The following is a 25,917-nucleotide window of genomic DNA, read 5'->3' on the forward strand; positions in this document are numbered from 1 at the left end:
CATGTGTCATGTAGCCGAACCGCGCGATGTTCAAATGTACATGTTTATTTTAACTTCATCGACCACTCACAACTATCCAAGATTGGTAACAACAAGACCACTCACGGTGACATTGCCTGTAAAGTCTTTTGCGATACTGCTACCTTGCCTTCTTTTTTACACGATTTTGTAAGAGGCCTCCTGCATTATTTATATCAAAGTCATACAGCTATCACAGCGAATGATCGTAACTCTACGAGTTTTTTTAAAGTGATTAGTCAAGTGGACACTTGTTTACGATCAACTATAACCGTGGCGTATACCTGTTGCTATTGCCCTAGTCACATATAGATGCCGGATCAACACGGCAGATAAACGGATAGTACAGGATAAACACGGATCAACACGTCATCTACACGGGCCATCCCGTATCACTGCGCTGTTGGTATTGGAAAGTCTGTGTGTGCGCCGTGTTGATTGTGTGCTGATTCAGGAACTATCCGTATCAGCACGAGTTTGTCCGTAATGTCACCGTGTTGTCAATGGGGTGATGGTCTTTGACCAATGACGCTAAAATATCCAAACAGTCCACGGATAGTACCAGTGCTTGATCCGGGGGGGGGGGGGGAAATCCGGCTTCCATATATTTCCATATGCTGCTTTCAGCTCGTTTTCCGTTCTGATACAATTCGACAAGACGTCCGACGATTGTTACATTTATTTTAAACTTCCCATAAATGATTTACGTTATATAAGATTGCCACTAATGACCTTACGATATTATAAGACCTGATTACAAAAAGGTATGCTTTAGTTGGTCGGTTCCAAGCCCCACTTTTTGTTAACTTAAAACGTTTACGCTAGAACTTGGAATTTTCAAGGGCAGTCGTTTTATATCAATAAATTTGACCTGTATACAAAGTGCTATAGATAAAGATTAATCGTACGTAAGATACTGTTATACAATATAATATCATGCAAATATATGTAAATCAATAAAAGGTAGTAAGGTAAACAAACTCAATAAGACACTATTAACACAGTATCCGTGCCATATATTTAACTCTAGCTTATTGTTGTTATACTTTTTAGATTTATATATTCCGAACCCTAATTAAAAATTGCTTATTCAAGTAGAACTGGTTTTGGTATTTTTCTATAAAAAAATAAGATTTCGTAGAGACGTTCATTATATTTTAAGAACTCTGCACAAAATAACGACCAATAACAATCCAGCAAACGGCCCTTGACTTCTTCTAGCCAATGAAACCCCTTCGATGTGTTCGCCGAAAATCGCAAGGATTCGGCAAGGTCCGCCGCTTCCGTCGCGCATTTTCATTGGTCCTATAAAAATTGTAGAGTCATTAATCGGCATTCTGTCCAAATTCGCTACGAATTCAAGTAGAATGACTCCATTGGGCAGGAATTCCTCGTGACAAAGATTTCGGTTGTTGTTCTGACCTGGATCGCAGCTGTGAGCATCTGTTCCAAAGGCTGTAATAAATAAAGCATGATATTAAAGTATTTCCCGCAATACGAAGTTATGTCATACCGCTGCATTGGCATCTGTCTGATATAACACTGCCTGATATATTTGTATTTCCGTTCAACAGGAAGTTCTTATATCAGTCGATGATTGGAGGTATGTCATATTATTCGGAATCAACTATAAAGAAATCATCTTTTAATAAAATCGAATCAGAATCGAGTAAACATTCAGTTTGATACCAAAATGTAATATATTTTAAACACAAAATGCAACTCAAACAGCAAAACAGCATGTTTTACAAATATAAAGAGCAAGTGCTCATGGCGTCATTATTAACACGTTAAACGACAAAAATAATATTCTTTCCCGCTAAAAATGCAGCTTTTTAGCGATGTTTTCATTATTTCTTAAAAATCGGGAACGTAGAGGTATGATTAACAGAAAAAAGCAGGTTACTGTCTGATATTTTTAGTAATATATCAGGCTCGGCACGAATAATATATATGAGGAGCGTCGTGAGAAAACCGGGCTTAATGACAAATTTTCGATTTTTTGATTTTTACAGTTTCTAAAAGTGCAGTCCTTTCTGAGCGTAACGGTATGTTTGTTTTGAGTATCCGATGCAAAACGGCGGAATAATGGGCATTTAATGACGTCACATAATCCGTTGTTTTTATTTGCTTACGTTATGACGTTATATTTATGACGTCGTGTAATTTTCTTGTAGCACATACCTTTCACTATTTATAAATACTTTTTTATCACTTAACCGGTAACAACTTACAAAGTTATGATCAAAATATTTATATTTTATATTTTTATTATTCGTAACTACATTTTGTCTCCTAGCAACGATAGAATGTCGGCGATAAGACAAGCGTAAAATATCGCGATTGTATACGGCTTGTGGCTAAGTTTGATCCTAAACCAGTCATAATTTGTAAAATCTTACCGGCATAATTATAAATAAATGTATCAATTTCATGCAACGTTTAAGCCAAATATTATTTTCTAAATCGTTTTCCTTCATTTTACGACAAACTAAATATAGAGCTACCTAAAAAACTCTTAAATTTGCGATTTCTACTTGACGTCGAGGGCAGATTGTAGGGTTTGTTTTGTTTAACTTTCATTGTTCCTTTAATGCATAATTCTTCAAAGGGCTTATATATTATTATATATCATAATTATCATCATTATTATATTATAACACAACCAATACTATACTTTATGAATGTATTGACGTGCAAAGTATCAGATACAGAGATAATTGAAAACAATGAAATAGCCTCATAATAGTACACAATATGCAGAACAGTAAGTCATATCTGTTTCTGGTACGTACAGTCGCGTAATGTTCATTAAATACATTAACAATATGCACGTCGTCACAAGAGTCAATTTCCAGAGAAATAATCCTTCGACGCTGGTCGGACAAATCGGCTCACGGATAGGCGCAAGTATTGCCGGCGGTCTGCACTCAATCCAGCAGAGGGAACTGAGTGTGGACGCTCCACATTCTGGAACCGAAATGTCGGGTTTTCCACGATCTGCAATTCCTTCTCTTCTCCGTCATTTTGATTTTTGCAGTCACAATACCCGGCTTACTTTGGTCAAATCTAAGGTACTGGTACTGCCTGAAAGGTTTAACAAATAAATTAATTTATGCAAGTAAGCATGACAAAATAATGTAAACAAAATATGTCGACAAAAAATTCTGGGTTAGTAACCGTTACGACATCAATTGTTAAAGCGGGTATATACGATCTTGTCAAATATTTATTTATTAATATAAAATGTGTAAAAACTTATTATACATATATTTCAATATAAACTAAAATAAAAGTTAAGAAGAACATGTGTCGAAAAATGCTAAATAAGCCAGAAATTTAATTCTGAAATCGAAAAAGGATGTACAGCCGAATTCGCCAGCATGTATATCATGCATGTACGATGTGAATCTAAATTTAGTTTAACGGTTCATTTGAAATTCCTGCAGCGATATCGATTCATACGACACACGAACACTTACTAAAAAGACGAATGCATCGGTTATTGTAGGAAAATAATTACGAATTATCTTCGTCACAATCGGCTCGGGGCGCTAATTTGTATTTGCTGTGCTTTATGAAATTCATCTTAAATGTATCATTTTTCTTGCATATTGTGTGTTATTATAACATATTTGTATCAATATTTTACAATTCAGCACATATAAAAATCGTATATACCCGCTTTCAATTTTTACTTAACATTTGAACATTCAAGTCTGTAACACGTACTTACATTATTCCTGTAACAGGTTTGAAGTACTATTCCATTGACGCCATGTCCAGGTCGGGTACGAGACTGCCGTGTTGGTAACAGACGATTGGTCAAAAGGCGCAGTTAATTGTGCGATGTTGGTCGGTCATCACTCGCCACATAAAATAATCCAGAACGTTTATCGGTTCTTGTTCTGCCCTACAATGTATATGCCCTGTGTGAAATCTTTATATTTGCACTGCTTATATAATATACATGTATAAACAGGTGAAAAAGCTGCTGAATGATTCACTGTAAAAGTTCTCGTGCGCAAGCGATATCAGCGAGACAACCGCGCGCGCACAAACACATGCACACGTTATACATGCACATACATACGTTCAAATATAAAATGTACATACCGGGGCGATTGTCTGCATGAATGGAACACGTGTCAGCATCAGACCCGCAATTCTGCAGGGCCCAATCAAGCATAGAAAGGACAGCGTCCGGGCGATGTGAAGTCTTTCCGTCCATGCCTATCGTTTGGTCCTCGTCAATCAGGAAGTTCAGCTGGCGGGTAATACTGTCTACTCGAACGCCAAAGATCTTGACCTTCCTTAAAGTGAGGAAATATAGCGGTCCTATCTGGCGAGAATAGTGAGGTAGACTCACGTTCTGGCTAAAATCGAACGTGAAATGCACAAATCTGTCTGGACCTTCATTCGCCTCCTTACTTTTCCTGATGCAATCGTTGTATGCATCTCTTTCCTGAAAAATAACAATTATTTTTCATATGTTGAACAACTGAACAACGGCTGCAAAGTAAACAATTAAACAAGAGCAACACAATTGATGAAGCAATTATTTTGATACATATGATAATACAAATGTATCAGATATATGTTGTTTAGAAGACGTTTGGACACGACGAACTTTAAAAAATATTTTGTAAATTCTATAATTATTTCTCATTTACAAAATGCAAAACTATATAATAGTTATATGTCAAACATTATTACATTGTGTGCCAAAATAATGTGATTCCTGAGCGAGTCTGTAGCTGTCAATTTTTCTTCTTCCATCACAGCATCCATGACACCCCTCCTGAGTTTTTCGCACTTGGCTAAAACGTCATCACGTGTGCCAGCGATCCGGATGTGCGGTAAACTCGTGCGCCATATTTCCTTTAAGGCGGTAATTTATATGACCCTGGAACCAGCTTCCGTGCATAATGTCTGGTACTTTTGATGCAGGTCGGTCTTCGTTGTGTCAGATGTTTAGTACACAGTCGGAACGTTGTCTACACCTCTCGGGTCGGCTGGCTGTGGTAGACCCCGTTCATCCGCATAATTACGTATGAAGTGCACAACGTGCATGGCATCGTCATAACAATTAGCATGCTTTGGCTTTCTTCCACGGTTGCCATGAACTCTAGGCGTAAAACCATGTTCTCTGACATGTTGCTGTAATGCTAAAAGCTGGTGCTTACTGATGCCCAAGAACAGCATAAATGTTTTGTTTTACATACGGCACTCCCCTCTACCCTTAACTCCCTTGCTTCCCTCTTTTAGTTGTTTCCCCATCAACGTCTTTCAACAAGGACATTACGTTAAGTTCCTTCTCCCCTTTGGCCAACGCCCTGATATCTAACAAATGGTTAACAACCGTATAAAAATTAAAAAGTTTAACACACTCATGTTTACAACCGCATCCGTCCGACAGAAGCTTACGCACTTTAAGAAATGCGTCATCGTGAGCGTCGCCGGTTTTTTTTTAACATCCTCACATTGGTCGCTTTCATCTGCATATTCGTTGCGGACCAGGTAATCCCGGACCCTGGAAGCAATAAATACTTCGGGCTCTTCGGTATCAACTAAGGGCGTTTCATCACACAGCACTTCCTGTGAGTTGGCCGGTGTCCGACCAAAATGGTCCGACACTAAAGATTCTAGTTCCTGAATTTAAGAAAAAATAGAAATGTGTATATTATAGGCCTAATATCATACGTGTTGAAAATAACTTCATATGCATGTCAGTAAATTTAATATTAATTTTACTAACTTTCACCATACTGTATGCATAGAAGATTAACTACAGTCTTGAATTAAAATAATAGCGAATGAGCGATATTATAACGAACTTATTAATCCTAACAAATAAATGCATGTCATTTAAATATTAAAAATTGTAGTCACAACTGTTAATCTAGATCTTAATTGCATTTTGGTTTATACTGCGTACATAACAGCTAACTTTAAATGGACATCGCACGGTATTAAGTCACTTAAAAATCATTTAAAAAAGAATCATTTTAGCATGTTGCACTTTGCTTTTAGGTGATATTGTAGCGCTTACATTTTTATTAAATCACATTAAATCTAGGTAAGGTAGCGTGATTAAAATTCAAAAATATTTAAATAAGAAATAACATGCATGCAACTATCTGCAAATGATTAATACTACGAGTTAATAAAAACGTTCCGGTGCTGGGAATCGTACTACCGAATTTCAATTTCTTAGCGCTTCAATGCATCCATTACACCATAGGCTCAGCTGACCTTCACAAAAAAAATAAGGTTCATATATAAACAATAATTATAAATTGAAAACAAAAAACAATAATTATTAAATGAAAACAAAGAAACGACCATTTTGAAATGTCAAAACTAATGATAATCATATTTTTCTTCTAACAACGTACACTAATATTCGTTGCTCGTTTAAGCAATGTTAGTATTTATTTAATTGTCTATCATAACACCACTATTCGTTGCTCGTTTACGCAATGTTTGTATTTATTTAAATATGCTTGCAAACTACAAATGTACAGAAATAATACAGTTTTATAACGCATTTAAAAACTATCATGGCTTTCAATTTGGCTAAAGCAGTTTACTAATTTCTTAGCGCTATTGAACAAAACTGCAACATAATGTTTTACTTTCACTTCAGACGGTTCGTGTTATTGAAGCGATAGAAATTAACATATTTCAAACAGAAACTTTCATACGTGTAACACTACAATCATGAGCTACCAAATACTAACCTCCATTTATTCATCCATCATGTTATTCCGAAAATCACAACAATTCCGCGAATAACTATTTTTAAACCAAACACTAAAATATTTCCCGGGTAAAACAATGACGTCGGTCAAAGCGGGTTTTCCCCATAACGTCATCAATGTCATTTAGCCCGGTTTTCTCACGGCGCGCCTCATATATTATTTTAAGCCTTGTCTGATATATAACAAAAGATCAGGCAGTAACCTCTTATTCTCTATGTACGGGGGGATAGGATGGTTTCAGGAATGTTCGTCAAGCCGTCGGATTTATTGTCCGGGGCATATCTTCAAAACCATTAGAGCTAACCAGCTCAAACTTTAAATATAGATACAAACTCCAGGCAGCTACTATCGATAACCACTGCCATTACAATAAAGTCCTTCAATATCTGGATGAATCATTTTATGATTTACAAAACAAAGCATAATTGCAATTAAAAAAGTTTCATTGTTCATAAGCATATTTTTAGTGCTTATACTTGTTGAGCATATTAGTATATTTTCATCAAATTAATATTTGAGTTAGGTTTATGCATTATTGCCCCGAATATTAAAAAAACTGAAATACTAACAATATGAGTCGCGTTATGGGAAAAGGGGGCTTAATGCATGTCCGCACATGCTAATCATGGCCTACAGGTAAACTCACAATAAAAGCTGAAAGTGTCGTCCCTGATTAGCCTGTCTTTACTGGATCGGCTAATCTGGGCTAATATTTACGCATATGCATTAAGCCCAGTTTTCTCAAAACGAAGCGCAACTCACCTTTGATTTGTCGGTTATGCATGAGCCAACGAGCGGCCATGGGCTCCACGCCAGCGTTGTGGTAGCTGCTCATATTACTAGGCGTCTCGGTGCCGTAGAAGAGCTTCGCGTCCGGGTAGAGCTTATGCTTCCCAGTGTTCATCATCACGATGCCACCTTGCGGTACCTTGCCGTATTGCTTCTCCCAGACCTATTGACAGTGAGACGGAAAACGGCTATAAAAGCTTGTAAAATGCTAGTACCGCAATTCTGTAAAACACAATTTCGGCGTACCGTATGCATTATAGTACAAAAGCCTATCCCTCGTCATTTAATGATCATTTATCATCAACAGCAACATCATCATCCCCTTCGTCTTCGTAGTCTAGGACGTCATCACCATTATTATCAACAACAAAATCAGTATTCATCTGAGCATCATCTTTATTCTCATCATCATCAAACTCGTCGTCGTCGTCGTCGTCGTACGATTATCACATACAACAACATTTTGGTCACCATACTAATTGTCATCACCGTATTAAGCATTATTAAACTCATGCACCACTGCATGATCATGCACACTAAAAATGGAACACACTATGATACCATACTAAAGTAAGGTTGACACAAATGCTTTCCTATGTTATTTCGTACCGCAGTTTGGTGTTCAACTAAAATGCATCATCAATAATGACTTTTCTTATTCGCATACTCGTCAAAACTGTATTTTCATCTCTAAAAAAGTGTTGCGTTTAAAAAATTACATTAAACTGCATCCGTCGATGCATGCATATACTTCATTCATAAGTATTTACGTTCTCAGACGAAAAGATTTTCAAATAAAAACACGTACAAGAATGTCTTCAATGGTCAGCAGGTAGTCTGGGATCTTGGATGCTTTGTTCTTGATGTCAATCATTACGCCGGGACCCACTAGCTGCTCCGGCGGAATCTCATGCAGGTGCGCGCGGCCCTGGCTGTAGTGCGCAGGCGCGTCGACATGCGTACTTCCGTGCTCGAACACGCCGAACCAGTTGATTTCCACCCTGATGAAATATAAACGAACATTTCTTCAAATAAGGAGAGATTATTCAGGGATTATTGGATTACACGTAGCCATTTTTTTTTTGTATTTGGCTCGGTCACAACTCAATGTAAATAACTTCGCCAGTATTGGCAGATCTATCAATATGGCACTTAGTAGATTTCATGTTTACGTACATGTAAATTAAATTAGGGCCTACATTGGATAACACTTTGTCAGTGTGTTGTTTACATCCCCATACATTCTACCCTAGTCAACCCTACACAAAAGGCACACACATATCACGCCAAATTGATCGATATCGGAAATATCAGATTAATAATTTCTGCAGCCATTACGAAATATTTACTCAAAGTTGGAAAAACACGAGTTAGAAATTGAGAATTTTTTTTATTTCACACATTTTGGCGGTAGAAACAATCCGAAAGAGAATCACTTGTGTGTCATTCAATTTCGTGTAGTAAGCCATAATTTTACGTCATTGCAAAAGTGTCGTCCATTCTGTTGTGGAAAAAATATTATTTGAGTGCAGAATCGTTGTCATAAATACTAACAATTAATATATGTTTAATGTGTTTTATTGTTTGATTTATTTTTTTATAATTTAGTTGACACAGATCCATATAAACGAGAGTGACATTATTAAACAAATTAAGATTTAATCGAACTTCATTGAAATGATAAAGTTGTCAGTGGTACTCTACATAATTCAACATCTTGATTGAAAATAATTTAACCTTTAAATGGTGATTGAGGCACTTAAACCCATGTAAGCGTATAACTAAGCGTATCGAATGGCAAGCGTTTCGACGCATAATCCAAAGAAACTAGGTTTGTCATGAAAATCTAGGTTCTCAGAATGAGAACCTAGGTTCTCGCTTGAAGATTGCACATGGCTGCCAGAACCCAAGTTTTTATTCGATATCCTAGGTTTTCACGAGAACCTAGGTTCTCATGAGAAACTGGGTTTTTCATGAGAACCTAGGTTCTCATTTGAAAACCAAGGCTCTGGTAAGAACCTAGGTTCTCAGAATGAGAATTTAGGTTCTCATGAAAAACCTAGTTTCTTGGGATTATGCGTCGAACCGCTTGCCATAGTATCGTCCATTTGACTGCACGGATATAGGCCAATACAGTGACAATACGTTCTCTTCTTGATCAATAAACGAGTTATAAGACGAGAATGCGCGATGTGTTTATCCAAGTATCTTAAGAAATACATATCAGTAACATTTCAAGAGACCATTAAGCAATGTTTTTTCTTTCGGCAATGTTTTTAACTCAATTTGTTTATCTTCATCAACACTCAAATGAAAGTGATCCTTCGAACAAAAACGTAGACTTTAATTCCAAATATTGCAATTTTAATCACACGTGAGTCTCCTTCTGTGAAAACTTGGCTTAATAAATGTGTGTAAGCCGTCGTCCGAGATTAGCGTGTGCAGTACGCACAGGCTCATCTTGTGCGACACGTTAAGCACGTGATTTATGTAAAGTTTTAACAGAACGCGAGCCATATTATCAGCATTCCTATTTCGAAACCACTTACCAGGCTTTCAGTGATGGATCGTACCCGCGATGCATGATGGTAAAATTAAACACGGGAAACGTGCCTCCAGGCCCAACGGGTGGGTACAGCACATCCGGGCCGTAAATGTGGGTCAGGTCAACCACCTTTGCGTATGCGCTATTCGAATACAACACCACCATCAGCAGCGGTAACAACAGCAACATGATCACTTTGACGTCGATTGCGCAGCTCAGATTGGGTACTCACGGCTTCGTATGCGACGCGAAAAAACTCCGCTTGCGTTTACAGCTTATTCAGATTCACACTTCAAAGTAATATTATCTCTTGCTTTTTAATAATAATGTGAGCAAATGAATTTGAAAGCATGCAGCCTCAGTTTTTTATCCGTGCATATACATTTTCACCCAGATGTGCCTTCTTCAATACTAAAAAATAACTGATGTCGACCGAAAATGCAAATCATGATTTAAAGCCTTAAAGCTTCTCTCTCAGTCTACATTCAGATGCGTTAATTTTTTTTTTTAAAGTATATACACATGTACTATTCAAACAATGTTGGTGCGGGAGCGACTCAACAAGCCGTAGGCTTTAAATGAAATCGAGCTCGAATAAATAGGCTTAACCCTTTGCATGCTGGGAAATTTTTCGTCTGCTAAAATGGTGTCTGCTAAATTTCAAAAATTAGCATTTTCTCCGATTTTTTTCAAAGAATACTATCAGAATAGCAAACAGTTTGGATCCTGATGAGACGCCACGTTCTGTGGCGTCTCATCTGGATCCAAACTGTTTGCACAGGCCTTCAAAATTCGGTTCCCGCACTGAAAGGGTTAAACAAAAACATTAAATTTCTCGTTGTCATCTTCGCCATACCGTTTGTTATTAAACGAGTGAAGAATATGTTTAGCGGACAAAGCCCTCTAAATGTTCAGACCATAATTAAATAATCAAATTTATATAGAAATTACCATGTCATGCTTAAAACCGGATTAACGCCCTCGTTTCGCTCATGTGTTATATATGCAGAGAATAGCGCCAGTACCATACCCCTGTCACGATTTCTCAAACACATGGGAATAACATATATGTGAACACACAATAAATATTAATTAAGTGCTTACTTTTATATCGCTGTTTTCGCTGAATTAAATTGTTTTCAGTATTTTAGTAAAACATACATATTTTTTAATGTTATCGGTGTTTAAATTGCGTCTTATTTGCATTACCCGAAATGTATAAAAAATATGTGTGAACTTTACCACATAAATTTAAGTTTTTAATAATACGAATTATTAACATACGCGACGTCAGTCATTTATTTTTAAAGCAGAATGTTTACGCTGGCGGTCAATAGCATTTTAAGTGATGCAGCAACACTAAGCCTTTCCATGTAAATTCTTTAAAAGACAACTTTTTACAGAATGAAAACAATACAAATCAGTAAACCACGCTGCTTTAACAAACAATTTTAATCCCAACCAACGTGCGAAGTTAAGTAACTAAACGACGATATTTGATAACGTGTTTGTATTGACGGGCAAAGAAAGTGTGACATGTAAATGTTCAGACATACAACTTAAGATCAGTTAAAAGAACAACCATGTTTCAACCAGGTGAACGTGTATGTTTCAACATTAGGTATTCATGACTTAGCTTGTGCGATTTTGGTTCCAGAAGATTTGTGCAAACAAACGAATATTTACTCGTATTACTTTGTCTTGTTTTGATTCATCTTTAAACGAAACATTGTGTACCTATTCGTAAGAGGTCGATTGTTAAATACTATGGTTTGGGTTACAAGTTTGCTTTTCTTAACCAAATAGAATCTAGGTATTAATATTTACTATTTATGTTTAACAGTCTCGTACATGAGGCCGACTAGTAGATCATGCGCATTATGTAATGGAATTTTGAACCCGGGACCCGTATTGAAAATATCTATTTTCTTTTCAGAAAATATAACGGCCCCTTGAAATAACAGCCATATCTTATAGTATATTAATCAAACATTACAGAAAATGTGTTGGATTCATGGTTGATGTTATCAACAATCAACTTTCTATTTGTGAAATCTACACGGGGTCTGTGTATATGACTCCGCCGTCGTACCGTTTGTCTTATAGAAAGTGTCCAAATGCGAACCAAGGGAGATGACAGAAGTGATAACAAAGAATGTTTTCGCAAAGCGAGTAAGTTCTCTTTTATGTTTTATATTCCATTACATTTTATGACATACATAAATTGTTTATCATCTAACCATTTAGAATAAAAACAAACACATTTGTTTAGGTGTCATGACAAGCAGGGTATTTTATTTCTTGAAACACACGCACGGAGTGGGTGTTTGTATCTGACAGGGCTTTCTACACATAAATGCAAGAAACAGATCTTCTGACGATCGTATGTGTTCAATGAGCAACAGATATCGACCCCAATGGCACCGCTCAGTTGAAAAGTCTCGAGACGTCAGTAAACGTTGCGACATCCTTCTCATATATTTAAGAACTGAAACGATACTAAATCCATTCTGTAGAACACGTCGTTATACTTATCATTAAACATGCTCATGCGTTACATGTGAATAATTGAATATTATTAATACCCATCAGACGTCAAGCCTAAACTCAAAATCATACAATTGCACAATTTAACTACACAATTCAAAATCACAAGCCCAAACAAGGACGCCACGGCCCTAACAACCGCCCGTCCACCGCCGATGCCCAAAGCGCACCGAGGACGCCCCCTATGCCCATCCACAACGCCTATTTGCGAAAAGTACATAAAGTGAAGCATTAGTTTTGATAAAACAGCTGCGATAATTACAAGATTTATTCATTACCATCAATTAAGAGAAGTGCACAAGACTTCACGTACACCCCAAACAATAATCGGTGGTAACGAACGATTCAGGTGTAACCGCGAGCGGGATACGCAACCCTACTGCTCATTTTTCATTTTTCTTTTAATGGCAGGGGGACGTATGAGGACCCATGGCTCAAGACCGGTGTCTAGGTGCCTTCATCACCTCCTGAAACCTCTAATTTTAGAGAAATCTACAAATAATCAGCTGTTACTATATCGTAAACGTTAAGTGTTCTTTTTAGAAAACTATGTAAATCCCATGGTAAAATGTCCGGAACCAATGGCCCTTTCTATCTCAAGTCAGTCATCCGTCTGCTCTCATAAAACTCACTGAAACACATAAAACATAATATTAACATCAACACACAAACAGAGCATAAATAAATAAAACGATTTAAATCAAGTCTTCGCTCTACCCTGCTTGCCTGTCGAATGACTAAACCTACAAATCTGTGCACGAGGAAATCTTGATTTCCGCACCATTGGACATATATCACCTTCAAAAACCTGTATAACCAGTTTATTCATTCACACAACGATAATAAATACATTTATATTTTATATTCCATTACATTTTATGACAAACATAAATTATTTATCATCTAACCATTTAGAATAAAAACAAACACATTTGTTTAGGTGTCATGACAAGCAGGGTATTTTATCGACAGAAAAAGAACGGGGCAAAAAAAACAACGCACAACTAACAACATACAACACCAAGTACCATATATATTTACAAATCCAAACGAGAAGAAACAATTGTTTGTGTTTCATCCGAATCTCTCACGCAGTGATCCTAAGCTCCAACAGTCTTCCACTGCCCATGCTTTTTTAACACTATCAGATACACCGCTATTTGCAACAGCAGTTGCTTCCCCTGACCGAAATTAATGCAACCCGTAAACATTAGGTTTAAGTCAAATTTCACGAAAGATGTGGTGCAAAATATCCAATTGTCTACTGTAACTCATCTGCTTTGAGCCAACTAAAATGTATTTATTCATTTTCTTACCATTTGTTATGTTTCTAAACGAAACATATATTGCAATATCTAGAATAGTTTCAACCAAGATACATTTTTTCAAGTAGAAGACAGGGCATAAAACTGCATTTGTTTTACAAAATGTCAAAACTTGTTCGCCCTTGCACAATTGAACCATTTTACTATTGAAAATAATAATTATAGCACAATCCTCAAAAATCTTGTATCGCATCCTTTCAATTCAAAGTCCCCAAACCGCCAAACCCCCCAAAAAACGCACCAAACACACCGTTACACATCTAACATCAAAGAATCAAAGCCTCTACACATCCGCTTTAGTCACTAAGCACCTCCGAACCAGCGGCCCAGAATTGGTCCTTTTCAATCCATCATCAGAAAACACAACCAGACCAGAATTACAACGACCACACGATCCCACAACCCCATGAGCCCACGAAATGCCACACACAATCGCGTCTACCCCAGAGGCAGACAGACACGAAACACACACACCAACATTTTAAATTGACTTTCTGTAACAAAACCGTTTCCCTTGCTTTCTTTTTTGCAAGTATTTTCCAATTTGAAATAAATATTACCCTTGCTATCTTTTTTGCAAGTATTATACTTTTAAAACTATTATTTTTAACCCTTGCTTTCTTTTTTGCAAGTACTGTTTTTGCTTTCTTTTTTGCAAATATTCCATTCCTCGTGTACTGTACACGACTTCGTAAGCACCAGGTGCAAACGGACATACACCAACATGGTTTCTATACATACTTAATGGCTATACAAAAACAACATCCATTGAATCATTTCTACACATATAAACGTGAAAAATCCCAACTATACCATTAGTATAGCAAAACAGTCAAACCATTCATATCACTGATTCACATATAAACGACATATAGTATAGTTAAATTCGAATAGCAAGAACATTTCTTGAAAAAGGTCTTGAACTGAAACAGAGTGGTTATTACTCATACAAATAGTTTGCCCTTTGTCAAACACAATAATATCATTCTCAAAGTGCATTTGTACATTACCAGCCTCAAATAAGAATGGCCAAAATGCTGCACTAGGCCATCTGTGTACCACCAAAACGCCATATGCGTTGCATTCTAGAAAGTGCAAAATTGTTTTTCCTACGAGATAAATAGAGGCATCAACCAACTCAAATCGGCACCCCAAAACTGTGTAAAGCAATCTGCTTCTGTTTCAAAATCAAAGAATTTTGAATTATATCTTTAAGTATTTCCATTTTTAACAGTAGCCAAGCGATCAATCAAAATCGGACCCGAGCTACCATTTAAATACTCAAAGAAATCTCGTGAGATTTACCATTCATCTGTATTGCTCATTTTACTTATACTGGCAATGGAGTTTAATTCTCTTGCAATCCATTGCATTTCTAGTCCTATATTCATCTTCAAACACATACTAAAATGCTTAGTGCTAGATCATGTTACTCAATTTTAGAACTTCCTACCTTTACCAACTTTACACGTGATTCAGAGTCAGAAAACCTCTTAACAGCCCCCCACCCTTAAAAAAAATCCCATAGGCACGTAAAACTAGAACTACTCCATTAAGTATTCTATAAGTAGAACTTGTATTGCAATCGTCATTTGACCATATATCGTGAAAAATAAAACCTGACATATCAACAATATAAGCCCCACCGGCAAACCCACTTGCATCACTGTAAACTTTTAAAACTTCGACACATGTAGTTTTACTAAAATGTCTTGATTGTATGCCATCTATGCGACCTAACCAAAATCTAAATTCGGAAATAAATAAGCTATCTGGTTCAAGGGCTATAACTCTATGCATTGACGGTCTAGAAACGATTTCAGAATAAAGATATCTAGTCTTTACCTAGCCAGACTACCAATAACAGGCATCATTGAAACAATTTTCCCCGTACATCTAGCTAAATCCCTTGCCGAAACCATTGGCATGGAAGAAAATACATTTAAAAGAGTATTTTTAAAATCAGTTATTCTTCTATCGAGAATTTCAAAAGAAAACATTTGGATATCCCAGATTAATCCTACCCATTCTAGCCTCTGAACTGGTACTTATTTTGACTTGTCCTCATTGATCACAAATCCAGCTTCCGGCTTCATTCACGGCTACACTTGATTGACTAACAACATGAGGGATGTCTTTTAATTCTTCAATACAGCCAGTATTTTACATATCCTACAGCGACTCGTTAATATCTGCTAATCTATCTGCTTTAAAGCTGATTGGTTATTTACAGATACACATTTTTCAGGTAATTATAAGAATGGTAATGCGTAAGCGCCGACAATACAGTCAATTATATTAGGATTGGCACCAATGATTTTCCGAAAAAAGGACATGCCTCTTTAAACTACATTTTACAAGAGAGAAACGTGAGAAATGATACTTTTCTTCACAATGTGCGTATTATATGTAAACCAAACACGTCAAACAATTCTCCTCTATCCCCGAGGGCCTACCTTCTTGACCGCTACCACGTGGTCGCTACGTGTGTCCATTTACTGTGCCAGCCCTGTCCCCGCCGGCGAAGCGATCTCTCCTCTCATCCTGACTGTCCATATTAATAAATTACCAACGCCAATACGACACAAAAATAAATCAAATTTCACAATGAAATGTGGTTGAGAAAATAAATAAAACGATTTAAATCAAGTCTTCGCTCTACCCTGCTTGCCTGTCGAATGACTAAACCTACAAATCTGTGCACGAGGAAATCTTGATTTCCGCACCATTTGACATATATCACATTCAAAAACCTGTATAACCAGTTTATTCATTCACACAACGATAATAAATACATTTATTCTTATTACAGCTTTTTGCCAGCATATTGCATGTGTACACATACAGCGGATGATATTAAACAATAAAATACTAATAATAAAAATATATAAAGCTGAAAAGATAAATACCGGTACAAACTATCAGAGTATTAAAAAAAGCAGAAATAAACATATAGTTAATATTTCATCCGAAACATACACGTTGAAGTAAGCGTTATCCTGACAAAATGTCAATAACCACTTTACAGCAATACAACACGTTTTTAGTTCGATAAACATTACCTTTAATTTTCTCAAGAGATGACAAGAATAATATCAATAAGATTATATACCACGCTCGAGGACATTGTTTTCCGGAAAATAACGTTGTCCTAGTGTGGATTGATTTGTGAATACATTCGCTGAATTTATAAGAATGATAATGTGCCGAGTCGAGCTATAAAAAAACGGCAAGACAATAAATTGTGAAAATTAAAAAGTATGATATCATTGGTCGGTTGCAAGCCCTACTTTGTGTTTACGCTATAACTTGGACTTTTTAAGGGCAGTCTTTTAAGTCAAATAAAGTTGATTCACATACAAAGTGTAATAGACAAATATAAATCATACGAAAGATACAACAATTCAATATAATATCGTGCAAATACATGTAAATCAATAAAAAGCAAACTACAAAAACATAAATAAAACTTCAATATACGGTAGTGAAGTAAACAAACTCAATAAAACACTATTAACATAGTGTACGTGCCATATACTTAAATCTAGCCTATTGTTCTTATAAGATTTTAGCTCTTTATCTTTTGAGCCCTAATTAAAAATTGGTTATTAAATGCGAAATGCTTTTGTTTTTGTGTTTAAGTTTTAAAGATTCCGTATAGACGTTCATTATATTTCAAGAACTATGCTTAAAATAACGACCAATAACAATCCAGCAAACGACCCTTGAGTTCTTCTAGCCAATGAAACCCCTTCGACGTGTTCGCCGAAAATCGCAAGGATTCGGCAAGGTCCGCCGCTTCCGTCGCGCATTTTCATTGGTCCAATAAAAATTGTAGAATCCTTAATCGGCAGTCTGTCCAAATTCGCTACGAATTCAAGTAGAATGACTCCATTGGGCAGGAATTCCTCGTGACAAGGGTTTCTGTTGTTGTTCTGACCTGGATCGCAGCTGTGAGCATCCGTTCCAAAGGCTGTAATACATAAAGCAGACATCGATGTATTTCCCGCATTTCGAAGTTGTGCGGCGCAATATTACAATTTCAGGAAAGGTCGTTCGGTCGGCCGTCGAATTTATTGTCCGGAGAATATCTTGAAAACTATTGGAGCTAACCAACCTCAAACTTTTAATGTAGATACAAAATCAACGCTCCTACTAGCGATAACCACCGCCATCACAATAAAAATCCTTCAATATCTAAATATTTTTTTCCGTATTATATAATGAAAAGTAGATTCATTTTCATTATATTTTCAAAATAGTGTGTTAAAGTTTAAAGTCATACTTCAAAATTACCTCAATAAAAAATAAATGTAAAAATAACAACGGGAAAATGAGTGTACCACGTGGCTAAGCTATCATCACGTGGTTGGATATCACAGCAGTGATTTGGTATCGAACTATGCTCGGAACCAGTCAAATCTCTGCGCGGAGGTCGATATAGATAACTTTCACTGTGGGGAAATGACGTGCACAAGAGATATTTTTCTTGCTTTAACATTTTTACTATTTTTTTTTAGTGATTGCCCTCTCTTCATTGTATACTAAAAGTTTGTTTGGAGCATTTCTCTAAAAAGAGGTACATTCTTAAAAAAATACTGGTAGAAATACTTCGTACAGTGCATGAAACTTACAAGTCTTGCTTCTAACCTTTTGGAGTTGTTGAACTTAATTCATTTTTCAAATGCTCATATTTAAAAGAATTATTGTTCTTTGATCACATTTGCACTAACATTTTGTCTGGATAATGTTTTGTATATTGTCATCTTACAAGGCAAGTTTTTCATGCAGATATCAGAACAGTGTTGTGATGTATCCAGTACGGTACGGGCGGGTATGGTAAGTACGGATTTTACCCTTACTCTTTCGGAAGTGGGGTTTACAAACTGCGTTTCACGCGCTTTTCCGATCCAGTCGTAGACCGAACACGACGTGCTTTTAGGAGTAGGTATTTTCCCAGTCCCTGGCCAATTTATACAGTGTTATATTAAGATTACCACTAGGTTTACTTTAACATGTATGCTTTGAGTAGTTCGTGAACATTTTATTCCATACAGCAAATTACAATCACATATTCTCTTACAACGAATTCAAAGCGATATGTTGAGCATCCAGTTGAAACAGTATAAAGAACAACGGCAGCAACTAGCACAACAAAATTGAATCTTCGGAGCATGTTGGACAAAATACAACGTCAATGTTTTAACCATCATGTATACAAAATAGCATGGTATGCAACAATTTATTACATCAATTTATTTGGAACGACATTACATTAAAAATGGGCTCTCCTTAGAACACGTCTTTTAGTTATTCGAAAGTGGAAGTTTTAATAGTGATAATGAGCTTGAAAAATTGAAAAGAAGCCAACTGGCGACATTTTCAAAACTAATCACAATTGCATTAAAAAAAATTACATTGTTCATAAGCATATTTTTTGGACATATACTCGTTGAATTTTTTTATTTGTATATTTTCTTCAGTCAAACTCAAATTTCCATTTGTAATAGGTATATAATTCCCCGAATATTGAAAATACCTGAACTACTAACAATATGAGTCGCAATCTGGGAAAATGGTGCTTAATGCATGTCCGCATATAATTATCAAGGACGATAGTTTCCGCTTAAAGTAAAACCTACAATCAAAGTGGAAAGTGTCGTCCCTGCTTAGCATGTGTTGACTGGACAGGCTTATCTGGGGCGATATTTACGCATATGCATTAAGCCCAGTGTTCCCAAAACGAAGCTCAACTCACCTTTGATTTGTCGGTTATGCATGAGCCAACGAGCGGCCATGGGCTCCACGCCAGCGTTGTGGTAGCTGCTCATATTACTAGGCGTCTCGGTGCCGTAGAAACGCTTTGCGTCCGGATAGAGCTTATGCTTCCCAGTGTTCATCATCACGATGCAACCCTGGGGAATCGTGCCGTGTTGCTTCTCCCAGGCCTATAAAGTTTTAGGCAGCAAACGGTTATTAAAGCTATGTAAAATTCTAGTACCGTAATATTTGTTTATGCATCCGTCGATGCATGCATATACTACATTCATAAACGTTACGTTATCAGACGCAAAGATTTTCAAGTAAAAACACGTACAAGAATGTCGTCAATGGTCAGCAGGTAGTCTGGGCTTTTTGATGCCTTGTCCTTTATGTCAATCATTACGCCGGGGCCCACCAGCTGCTCCGGAGGAATCTCGTGCAGGTGCGCGCGGCCCTGGCTGTAGTGCGCAGGCGCGTCGACATGCGTACTGCCGTGCTCGAACACGCCGAACCAGTTGATTTCCAGCCTGATGAAATACAAACGAACATTTCTTTAATGAAGCAGATCTTATTCAGGGATTTTTGGAGTACACTTAGTCATATTTGTTAGTTTAAAGTAACGATCATGCCAAAAAAATATCGAATATTTCGTACAATGAAGCTAACTCATACAAAAATCATTGTTCCTTTTAGCAAAATACAAAATTTCAACGTTAGATGTTGTCTAGTAATTTTGATTTAACGAGATACAAAATGCTCGTTATTTTTTTTGTGTCACTAATAATTCCATTTTTATTTCCCGCGAAATATCCGAACATTTACGGGCGAACGCGAGATTGGATTCGGTTAGCGTCGGAAGCATGACGGCAGCAGATAGCTTGTATAAATTATGCAAATGAACGCAACCCGAATGATTCCGATCCTGACTCGATATCATCCACTAAACGAAAGTACATTACATCGTGGATCGATATTAAGATGCTTAAAAGTTGCCGAATGTTTGTATTTTAACTTTTTTACACCAATGTTATTCGTTTTTAGTGTCTTCCTATTGTAAATAACCATCGTATGGTACTGTTTGTTGTTGATTTTTTTTATATCGCATAATACAGTATGTATGTAGTATTGGTGAGCGTGATAGTGGCTTTAAGGCTCGGTCACAAGTCAATGTAAATTACTTGGCCATTTTGGCAGAACTATCGATATGGCACTTAAGTTATTCATGTTTGCGTACATGTAGGGCCTACATTGTTTTCGCAACAGAACAGTTCGTCATGGTATTATTTTACTACCTTATACATTTTTATCCTGGTCAACCCAACACAAAAAGCACCTCCAAAACACGGTCAACTGACCGAAATCGGAAATATCTGATTAACAATGCTTGCAGCCGTTACAAAATATGTTTTCATAGTTGGAAAAACATGAGTTAGAAATTGAGCAAATTTCTGTATATTTCAGGCTTTTTGGTGATACAAAAAAATGCGCGTGAAATTCACTTGAATGTCATTCAAGTTCGTGTATTAAGCCATAATTTTACGTCGCGTTTTTGCAAAATTGTCATCCATTCTGTTGCGGAAAAATATTATTTGGGTGCAGCATCGTTGTCATGTATACTAACAATTATTATATGCTTTATTTGTTTGTATTGTTTGATTTACTTTTTTAAAAATTAGTCAACACAGTTCTATATAAACACGAGTGACTTTAATAAACAATTAAGATTTAATCGAGCTTCATTCAAATTCAAAGTTGTCGGTTGTAGTCTGCATGATTCAACATCATGATTGAAAACAATTCAACCTTCAAATGATTAATGACGCACTTAAAGCGGGTATATACGATTTTTATATGTGCTGAATTGTAAAATATTGATACAAATATGTTATAATAACACACAATATGCAAGAAAAATGATACATTTAAGACGAATTTCATAAAATACAGCAAATACAAATTAGGGCCCTGAGCCGATTGTGACGAAGATAATTCGTAATTATTTTCCTACAATAACCGATGCATTCGTCTTTTTAGTAAGTGTTTGTGTGTCGTATGAATCGATATCGCTGCAGGAATTTCAAATGAACCGTTAAACTAAATTTAGATTCACATCGTACATGCATGATATACATGCTGGCGAATTCGGCTGTACAGCCTTTTTCGATTTCAGAATTAAATATCTGGCTTATTTAGCATTTTTCGACACATGTTCTTCTTAACTTTTATTTTAGTTCATATTGAAATATATGTATAATAAGTTTTTACACATTTTATATTAATAAATAAATATTTGACAAGATCGTATATATCCGCTTTAAAGCCATGTTAGCTAAAGAAACTTCAGCGTACAGTTTATATAGTATTGACAGACCTGTACGCTGAAGCTAACCCCGTATCGAAAGTCAACCAGAGTCGTAACATATTTATGTCACGCTATAAATCAAAGAAAGCTCATTTTCTTGGATACATTTCTACATATATTAGTGAATGAATATAAATTACTGCATCGAGGAATGTTTTAAGGTTCAGATGTTTCAAATGCATCTTACATTAGATGAAAATAACTCTCATCAGTCTGAAATTCACAATTTTGACGCCATTGTTGCTTTGTCACGTGACGAGTTTTCATTTGGATACTTTCGAATCAGTATCATTGCTCGACACCATGATGTCATGCTTTTTCTTTCGGCAATTTGTTAAAAGTCAACTTGTTTATCTTCATCAACACTCATATGATAGTGATGAACTTAATCCTAGTAGAACATACATTTATATTGATTATAACATCGAATTCCGCATTTACGAAGCAATCAACATAAAAAATACACTTATAAAAATAGATACAATAGTAATTTATACATTATTTAAAGCAATTTTAGGACAACACACTCCGCAATTACAAACCATTCTTGTTGATTAATAATTTTTATTACTTTCACGAAAAAATACTATACGGTAAATATGACATTGTAATATTTGGTCGTTTTTTTCACGTGCAGACAATGTCGCGATTCATGCTTTTTACAATAGACTTTAATTCCAAATATTGCAATTTTAATATTATGTGAGTCTCCTTTTGTGAAAACTGGGATTAATGAATGTGAGTAAACCGTCGTCCCAAATAAGCATGTGCAGTACGCACAGGCTCATCTGGGACGACACGTTAAGCACTTGAAATATTTTAAGTTTTTACAGAACGCGTCATATTATCAGCACTCATTTTTCGATTTCACTTACCATGCGTTCAGCGCTGGTTCGTACCCGCGATGCATGATGGTAAAATTAAACATGTTAGACGTGCCTCCGGGCCCAACGGGTGGGTACAGCACATCCGGGCCGTAAATGTGGGTCAGGTCAACCACCTTTGCGTACACGCTATCCGAATACAACACCCCCATCAGCAACGGAAAAAACAACATGTTTACTTTAATGTCCATTGCGCAACTTAGTTTGTGCATTCACGGCTTCGTATGCTTCACGACAAAACTCCGTTTACGTTAATAGCTTATATAGATTCACGCTTCAAAGGAATAGAGCTGTTCGCTTAGTAATAATCAAGTGCGTATAGATTCACGCTTCAAAGGAATAGAGCTGTTCGCTTAGTAATAATCAAGTGCGTATAGATTCACGCTTCAAAGGAATAGAGCTGTTCGCTTAGTAATAATCAAGTGCGTATAGATTCACGCTTCAAAGGAATAGAGCTGTTCGCTTAGTAATAATCAAGTGCGTATAGATTCACGCTTCAAAGGAATAGAGCTGTTCGCTTAGTAATAATCAAGTGCGTATAGATTCACGCTTCAAAGGAATAGAGCTGTTCTCTTAGTAAAAATCAAGTGCGAAGTTTTAAAGCATGTAACCTCAGTTAAAAATCTGTGCTAATAGTTTAAACCAGGATGTGCATTTTCCGATTACTAAAAAATAACTGATGTCGGCAGAAAATCTGCATTATGATTGAATTTCTTAACGCTACTCGTTCAATCTATATTCTGATGCATTCGACTATGATAAAGCCTATACTATTCAAACAATTTTCTCGTGAGCGATTCTACAAGCCGTAGGCTTTCGATGACATCGAGCTAACATAAATGCATATTTTTTAATTATTTCGGTATTTGAACTGTTTGGGAAAATTGCGTATTATTTGCATTACCCGAAATGTATGAAAATAATGTGTGAACCTACCCACACAAATACAAGTTTTAAAAATATTTATTTAATCCATGTAATTTAAAAACAAAATGTTTTCGATGGCGTTAATAACGATTGCTTAGTGATATTTTTACACACACTAAGCCTTTCTATGTATTGTTATCGTTAAACTATTCATTAATTTGAAAAAATACAATTATAAAATTAACCAAATCGCTTTAACAAACAATTGTAATGTCGGAAACGGGCTAGGTTTAGTAACTAGATGAGTATAATTGATAACGTGTTTGTATTGACAGCAAAAGAAAATATGAAATACTTATGTTCAGACATAAAACCTAAGGTCAGTTCGGAGAACAACCCTGCTTCAATAAGGTGGACGTGTATGTTTCAACATTAGGTATGCATGCTCTAGCTTGTACAATTTTTATTCAAAAATATATGTGCAAACAAACGAACATTTACTCGTATTAGTTTTGTCATGTTTGCATTCATAACTCATACGTAGTATGTCGACCGCCTGCGTGCCTTAGTCATGCTTTCGCTTACGGAGCGGGTTGTCCAAGGTTCTAGCCTCATTCGGGGAAAGTTCCTATATGACCGGCTGCCTACTTAGCTCTAGAGTTTCGATTGTTATAAAAAGTGACGAGTAAAGATGTTCATCAGTGAAGCTTTCCCATAAGTCAAAATTGACTGCATCGTGGCATGAATGACACTAACATACAAAAACACTCTACTAATTTTAAGTAGTCACTGTAAATGACTTACTCGTGTAAACGTTTTACTGCGTCCTCAATCCGAGATAACATATTAGTGGTACCGACTAATTAAGCTGTGATAACGAGATAAACGCCTCGTTGTAACGACTTATTTATTCGTTTTTAGTATATCATCATCCTATATAATATGATCATTGATGAAAACGAGGAATGTAATGCGTTGCAACGGAACCAATCATTAAAAAACGCAATTTACGGCACACACTCGTGAAAACGAAATACAATTGAACACACACATACCACATATGTGTCACATAAGTTAAGACATCCGTTTCACAATGACGTAATATGGTAAGTATTTGTTAACACAACTAGATAGTACATAAATGATAGAGTCGCTTTAAACGGACTAACTAGTTTAGGTAGCCGGAATTTGGTGCGTGAAAACATTATCCAGAGTTCGAATCCCAAAGGCTGACTATACGTTAAGAACTAGCAAACATGCAATAGACAGTCAATTTCTTGCAGTAGTAATCTCCTTTATCAGAACCAAAGACAAACAATAAAAAATACCTTTATTGACAACTTAAAACAATCAGTAATGTTCGATAGTTTTATGTGTGGGCCTACTTTAACCCGATACATATGAAACAATTTCATTCATTTAACCCTTTTATTCCTAGCGTCTAGAAAAAAAGGCCTTGGCAAACAGCGTAGACCCAGATGAGAAGCCGCATGATGCTGCGTCTCATCAGGCGCTGCGCTGTTTGCTTAAATAAATGAATTTCTGTAAGAAATATTCTTAATATAGAAATAAATATACTAGACATCCCTAATTTAGGAAATTAATTGATCCAATTTACAAGGATGGGAGAGTCCACTAGGCATAAATGGGTTAAAATAATGTTTTATAACTATTGATCTCAGTTCTTATCTTGGTTATGTTTGGTAAGGAAGCCAACTGTGCAATTTAGTTCTAGAGGCCACTCGTTAAATAAGTAAAATGCGTACCAAGATTGCTGTATTACAAAAATATTTTAGCCGCGTTCTGAGAAAACTGGGCTTATTGCATGTGCGTAAAGTGTCATCCCATATTAGTCTGTGCAGTCCGCACAGGCTAATCAGGGGCGACAATTTCCGCTTGTATTGTATTTTTAGTTTCAACGAAGTCCCTCCTTACCGAAAATCAAGTTTAGGCGGAAAGCGTCGTCTCTGATTAGCCTGTGCGAACTGCACAGGCTAATCTGGGATGACGCTTTGCGCACATGCATTCAGCCCAGTTTTTCTCGGAACAATGT

General features: G+C 36.4%; 2 protein-coding genes across 2 annotated transcripts; both read right to left on the reverse strand.

The window, feature by feature from the left end:
* Nucleotides 1-682: 682 nt before the first annotated feature.
* LOC127882279 (isatin hydrolase-like) lies at nucleotides 683-10,530 on the reverse strand. Its single transcript, XM_052430834.1, has 4 exons — nucleotides 10,121-10,530; nucleotides 8,380-8,572; nucleotides 7,545-7,734; nucleotides 683-1,473 (listed from the first exon to the last, which is right to left on the reverse strand). Exons 1-4 carry the CDS (start codon nucleotides 10,303-10,305, stop codon nucleotides 1,169-1,171), a joined length of 873 nt encoding a protein of 290 aa, XP_052286794.1. The 5' UTR covers nucleotides 10,306-10,530; the 3' UTR covers nucleotides 683-1,168.
* Nucleotides 10,531-16,949: 6,419 nt separating this feature from the next.
* Nucleotides 16,950-23,242, reverse strand: LOC127882278 (isatin hydrolase-like). Its single transcript, XM_052430833.1, has 4 exons — nucleotides 22,989-23,242; nucleotides 20,086-20,278; nucleotides 19,747-19,936; nucleotides 16,950-17,961 (listed from the first exon to the last, which is right to left on the reverse strand). Exons 1-4 carry the CDS (start codon nucleotides 23,207-23,209, stop codon nucleotides 17,657-17,659), a joined length of 909 nt encoding a protein of 302 aa, XP_052286793.1. The 5' UTR covers nucleotides 23,210-23,242; the 3' UTR covers nucleotides 16,950-17,656.
* Between the last annotated feature and the right edge of the window lie 2,675 nt (nucleotides 23,243-25,917).

The sequence above is a fragment of the Dreissena polymorpha genome, chromosome 5, assembly GCF_020536995.1.
Source record: "Dreissena polymorpha isolate Duluth1 chromosome 5, UMN_Dpol_1.0, whole genome shotgun sequence".
Classification (NCBI taxonomy): Eukaryota; Metazoa; Mollusca; class Bivalvia; order Myida; family Dreissenidae; genus Dreissena; species Dreissena polymorpha.

Bases quoted from the DNA above. Each gene is read 5' to 3' on its own strand.
- LOC127882279 (XM_052430834.1), bottom strand. From the start codon at position 10,305: ATGTTGCTGTTGTTACCGCTGCTGATGGTGGTGTTGTATTCGAATAGC. The intron at 7,735-8,379 runs GTACGTGTTTTT...CACTGTCAATAG, and splicing joins TGACCATTGAAGACATTCTT to GTCTGGGAGAAGCAATACGG. The intron at 1,474-7,544 runs GTGAGTTGCGCT...TATTTATTACAG, and splicing joins GCATAACCGACAAATCAAAG to CCTTTGGAACAGATGCTCAC.
- LOC127882278 (XM_052430833.1), bottom strand. From the start codon at position 23,209: ATGCACAAACTAAGTTGCGCAATGGACATTAAAGTAAACATGTTGTTT. The intron at 20,279-22,988 runs GTAAGTGAAATC...GTATTTCATCAG, and splicing joins GAACCAGCGCTGAACGCATG to GCTGGAAATCAACTGGTTCG. The intron at 17,962-19,746 runs GTGAGTTGAGCT...TATGTATTACAG, and splicing joins GCATAACCGACAAATCAAAG to CCTTTGGAACGGATGCTCAC.